Genomic DNA, 6,000 nt, shown 5'->3' on the forward strand with positions numbered 1-6,000 from the left:
CGTTCACGCGATCTTCAGGGCAATACACAGGATACTGACGTTTTCTGCGTAACCCGAGCGATGTATCTGAATCGTTCCGGGATTCAGGACAAATTTGCTTGGCCCAGATAATGCAGTCATCGGCGGCAAAGCAAATAGTACTCGTGACTAGAACCGAGTGTAGTTATCCATTGTACATTGGGTTTTGAAGGTCGGAGTTAGAAGGCTGCTGCTCGTGCAAATGTAAATAGTAACAGCGCCTCGTTAGGCCTGCCTCCGCCTCTGTCGGGGGCACCCCGAGCAAAATGTACAGCGTTCCGTTCTCCCTTGACCCGACATAGAAGCACCGATCGAGACCCAGCGCCTGATGATGGTAGCGCAATTTGGGCGGCCGACCTCTGCTTCTGACCGGAGGGATGTAGTAGTAGCGAGCAAGCCGACGCAGTAAGTGCTTAAATGCAGCTCTGTGTAGACGTGACGGTATATAGCTAGCCCGATAACACACTGAACATTCGTAGCGTACCTCGGCAGACTAGTAGCATTCAGGAAGTTTGAGCCGAGGCCGTTCTTGTCGAACCCCATCTACGCGGTAACACAGGGCACATCCAAACAGGCTGCATTCAAGTAATGACGAGTGCGCATAGCAGCTCGCCATGCGCTCTGCATCATGGCATCGTGTACGTCACGGCGGACACTGCGCAGGCTTGCTTCGCGCTTCAAGTATGTATCACACAACAGCAGAAGAACGTCACTTTCTTCGTCTTCCTCGCGTATCTTGCGCACGACATCTTCCAAAACGAAAGTGGCGAACCTCAAACAGCAGTATCCAGAAAGATTTTAGTGTGATTTTGTCCTGTACTAAATGCCCCAGCACATAAAATGAATAATTAACTCAAGTGCAATCGCGCATAGGGGACACTCTACATCGACCAGAGTAACCTCGCTTACTCCATTTTGGGTGGGTCCTTGGGGATGGGAGTAAAAGGAGGATTTTATTGCGATATGTGTATATGTTATGACAAACATCATAACTATTTCTTACATTAAATACTACATCAATTGAGCCATACTATTTAATTATGCAGTACAACATTTATTTCTGCTGCTGAGTCAATGGACGCCTTCCAAAAACGAAGAAATCACCCGACATAGCCGCAGCAGTTATGTCAGGGCTTAACGACCTCTTTGTCAACATATCTATGTGGTGGGGTGGAATTAAAGCGATCTGCGGGGTGTATTCCCAGACCGAGGCACCGACCGAGAAATCAGGGCCTTAAGGTACACCGGTATTGTGTACATTTCGGCTGACTGAGCTAACGACGACTAATATCCGCAACAGAAGGCCATACATGTCATCTGCTGTTGTTCTTCCTCCTTCCCTCACGACGTCTCTCCTCAGGGATGACCACTCCCTCTATCCAGCTCATGTATATGTAGTTACCCACCAGAATGGCAGACTCTCGTAAGTAGCTGCTCAGCTCATCTACGATACTCGTGTGGAAGCTTCAGTTTTCATCGAAATTCCAGAGCTCTTCATGCGCATAACGACTTAGCTGTTTTGATTAGAATCTTACCACACACAATACACAGCACAAGACCCCAAGTGACGAACTGTTGGTACGTACGCGCTTTTCCTTTCAGCTTTAGGCGAAAGTGTCCATGGTAGATGCAGAAACGAAAACCGAAGAGTGCAAAAGAAAACGAGAGTGTTATCCCTTGAGTGTTGCCTGAACATGTGCATACTACACACTGTCTATTGATATATCTTAGCTGGCGCTAGGGCGTTGCTTAGAAATCTCCTTGACGTCGAAGTTTACCCTTTTTGACAGAATAAAATGACTCCATAACGACTTCAGATTCTGGTTCGTTTCCATTTCTTTGAGAGCGGCCTCCTTGATCTTAGGATACGAGGACATTTTGTCAAAAAGAGGTTTGACAATCTCCATCGCCTTCTTTGTATTCGGCGCTTCATCCATCTTCTGGATCCTAAACAAGTCGTCGAGTGTCGGGAGGACTTTTGCGGCTTCATCAGCAGACGGAAGGGCTTTTGCGGCGTCGTCAACTAGCGTAAGGATGTTTGTGGGAGCCCTTTCCTCCTCGTTGTTTTCGTAGGGTTTAGGACTTCTTAGAAACCTCCGGGTTGTCTTGCTCACTTGCACCGAGATCATCTTCGCACTGTCTGCAGAGGTCGTTGCTTCGATGTTGGCGAGAAGGGAGGCTGCAGCCGCTATCAGAACGTACAGCAGCCGCATTGTTGAGAAATAGGTGCTTCCGTCTGAGAGTTGGAAAAGGGAAATTGTCGAATGGAGAGGTTCTTTGCTGGCAGAGATCGTGCCTCTACAGTATGACGATCATCTGTACAGCACAGGAAGCCGCTGCTGTGCCATCATCAAGATTTTCTCATTGGACTGCTTCGTGGATTTGTCCATTACAGTCTTTACGAAATACGCGGAATGAGCAACGGGAATACCAATCCTCTCGAATCGAGACTCGACGGAGTACGCTACGTATTAATACCATCCAAAATGTTCCACCCGACTGCTTTGGAATCCAAAGTTTGGATGTGTCGAATTTTGTAGATATCGGAGGTAAAAATTAAACCCCTTTGCAGATTGGAAGGCCATGACATCTACATATATCCTCATCATTAAGCGTTTGGGCTACATGTAGGATTTAATTCATTTTCGGGATCGTCCTCGACCGTGATACCCCCATATAATAATGGGAGTGAGTATTGCGCCCAACTGACAGGCAGGGGGTGAAAAAGCGTGCAAATCAAAACGGAGAAGACCCACTGAGGCGAGCGGGCTTATTAATAGCCGCAGGCGGCGGCCCGCAGCAAGCCCGCGCGGGGTACCCGCCGTACGGTATTTGCGGAGATGGGCCCAGCGCCGAGCTTTCCAGCGAGCCGAGCATAATGCTCAGCATTGCACTCTCCAGGTGAGACAATCTTTTTATTGCAGGAGCGCAGCGGCCTTTGCGACGCGGAGCGGAGCAAGTCTTTAAGATGTAAATGACACCCGTCCTCCTTTTTTAGGATGGTGAGGGTGGTGCATATTAATATTGGCTTCAATAAGGTTGTACTTTCTCAGCTGGGCGCGACCTTCATTGAAGGTCATATTGAACTTCAATATGGTCAGTTGGGCGCATCCAATACGTAATAATACACTGCTTCAATGTTTTCCCGGGATTGTAACAGCCCTGACTTTGTAGTAGGGTTGGGGGGGGGACGTAAACGGATTTAACGGAAAATTCCCCGTCTACAAAGTTTGTAGACGGGAAATTTTCCAAGGACTCCATGTATAATACATGATGTATTACATGTATTACAATTGAAAGGTGTTTAGCAAAGAAAGAGAGGAAGGCTGAGATCTGATTGTACCATCGTAATGGTACATTTACTTTTCCAGGAAAAACGTAGGACAGCTGTCGGACAACAAAAGTGAGTTGAAACAAATTGGTAGATAAATGGTGTATTTTTTTTTTCAATTAGGGGGACATTTGCTTGCCGAGCCACTCAGTATTGTTTCGAAGATGCTATAAAGTGCTTCGACACTGTTAAGCTGCACGTTATTTAAATGGCTATCGCAGCACGCAACCAACTCTTGTCATTCAAGTAATTTATCTGTTAGAATATTGCTCCAATAATAATGCCTCAAAGTCGTCAGCAGTATATAAATTCATGTTATCTTGCTGGCAGCTATTTTGAAAAATTGCACATTACATTCACATAGGCTTTCTGTGACTTGCTTCGCGCAGTGTCTTCTCAGTGTCGACCCGTGTGATGTTCTGCTGAAGTTAGCCCACACTGGCGTTGCGATGCTAGTGGTCGTTCGGACCAACGTTACTGCTGAGTCTGTCTAACCAAACTGGGCGTTGCAATGCTGTTGGCCGCGCTGGTCATGAGCGTCGAGATGCTGCTGCGTACGATAGCCACTGCTACCTCGCCTGTAAAAGGACTGCCGCTGAGTGGGATTGACGTCTCGGTGCTGCTGCTGCTGGTTATTGGCGGCGTCGAGATGCCGAGCTGCTGCTGAATCTGGATATGGACGCCGGCGAGATTATGCTGGCTCTGATTGTTGACGGCGTTGAGATGCTGCTGGTGCTGGCCACTTCGTGTTTACGACGTTTCCTTGATGGTGCGAGTTGCTGACTAAATATTCACATGCCTCGGTAGTCCAATTTTTTATGATCCTTTTGAGATGCATTGATAAAATAGTACTTCTGTGAGTCAACATTTTGCCAATGTTGACGTTTTCCGCTCGATTGCATACAAAATCGAAGATACCGCCTTCGACAATCAATATTGTGAAAACTCAAGTTTGTGAAGGAGTACTTTGAAGATATTACAACTGAGAGGTGGTATTACTCTTTAGGCGAGGACTTTTAAAATAAAATTACGTACGCACTCTATTATTTTAAAAAGATATGTAAACACACATACACTCTTGTTAGCCCATGCTCTGTACACTTGTACATAATGCATACAGTACAGTACTTCACGGCGTCATCTGAGCGAAATACTGATCTGGATTATAATACTGGTACTGATTACCATACAGCTCTCAGCTTATTAATAACGCCCAGCCAGGAATCCGGGAGCAAAAAACTACTCGAGGGCTGGACTCCTGAGGTTTTAGTGCTGGTACTAGTATTTCTCGAAGGAGTTTACTGATTCCATTGACCTATAAATGTGACTTCTTTTTGACTTGGTTAAATTTGTCATATATAAGCACTTTCAAAAATCTCCGCAGACTTGCACAATCTGATCCCTGCTCCGCACATCTACGGTAACTGTGAGTCTGAATACTTTAGCAATTGTGGTGTGGGTCACATCGATTGGAATCCCGCTCGAATTATTGGATTACGCCCTCAGCGTAATCCAAAAATACGGTAAACTGCAAATTGCAGATTACCGTATTGAGTGAGACACGCGTAAAATGGTTCTAGCCTAATACGTGTATCTGTAGAAGAAATTGGAGCATTTTTGTATGTAAAGAGTACAATTATCATGGATTTTTGTAAGCTGCCCTTTTTTTTACAATTTACGAGTGTAGCACTTAATCAGTATGTCTCACTCAATCCGGATTGTATGGTGCATTGAATTGCAATCGGCGGATCATGCAATCGGGCATTTCAATTTAAATTGCAATACAGTATTTCACTTCAACGTCACTTGTAGCTTGACAGCCATCGCTTCTTTAGCACGGTCAAATTAAGCAGATAGTGTTGGCAGAGCAGCCAGCATAGCATCTCGCGGCATCTACTCCAATATGCTCCTTTGAAATACAAAAACCAGGTGTTACGCCATTCATACTCACCGTTCTCGCGCAACGACTTCTTCGCTACTAGGATAGAAAGGATCATGTTCCTGAAGACGAGCCGAGATTTCTGGGATTCAAAACTTGTAGCTAAGGCCATCAGAGACACACACGCAGGATAGCAACAATTCCTACAAATCAGTGTTGCAGTTAAGAATTGCATATTCCACTCCAATAGGGTACAATTGCAATATCTAACAAACATGCAATCTCTCTTTTTAATTGCAATATTTTTATAGCGGATACAGACAGCAACAGTGAAATCCGCCCGGTGTTAGAACAGTACCCTTCATATAAAATAAAAGTATTATGCGCGACAGGAATACCCGCCCATAATATTGATCGGTTGAAATGGTATTATAGTTTCAGCTCAAAGTTTGAACACAAAGTACAAAAACTTACGAAATGGTACAGAAAAGATGCAAAAAAGCGTGAGTTGAATGGGCAAAAAACGTCCAAATACTGGAAACGAATTGGTTAAAACTGTTTTCTTTGAGGGAAAACCATGTTTTGGACCCAGGCGTGTTTCTAAGGAATCCGTCTGAAGCATGTTTCCGGTCAGTGCACATATCCGGTCAAGCCAACTCTATATTAGGCCCTTGAACCCGAGAGTCTGGGCCATATAAGATAAGGCCTGTTTTCTTATACAAGCTTAGAAATATTACATTTGTTTTTTGAATAGGTCTTTACAAACTCCAAC

General features: G+C 45.1%; 1 protein-coding gene across 1 annotated transcript; it reads right to left on the minus strand.

Annotated features, from left to right (window-relative positions):
• Nucleotides 1-1,745: 1,745 nt before the first annotated feature.
• PITG_00774 (secreted RxLR effector peptide protein, putative) lies at nt 1,746-2,231 on the minus strand (the record flags this gene model as incomplete). Its single annotated transcript, XM_002909297.1, has 1 exon — nt 1,746-2,231. One exon carries the CDS (start codon nt 2,229-2,231, stop codon nt 1,746-1,748), a length of 486 nt encoding a protein of 161 aa, XP_002909343.1.
• Nucleotides 2,232-6,000: the final 3,769 nt, after the last annotated feature.

This window comes from Phytophthora infestans, genomic scaffold (assembly GCF_000142945.1).
Source record: "Phytophthora infestans T30-4 supercont1.1 genomic scaffold, whole genome shotgun sequence".
Classification (NCBI taxonomy): Eukaryota; Oomycota; class Peronosporomycetes; order Peronosporales; family Peronosporaceae; genus Phytophthora; species Phytophthora infestans.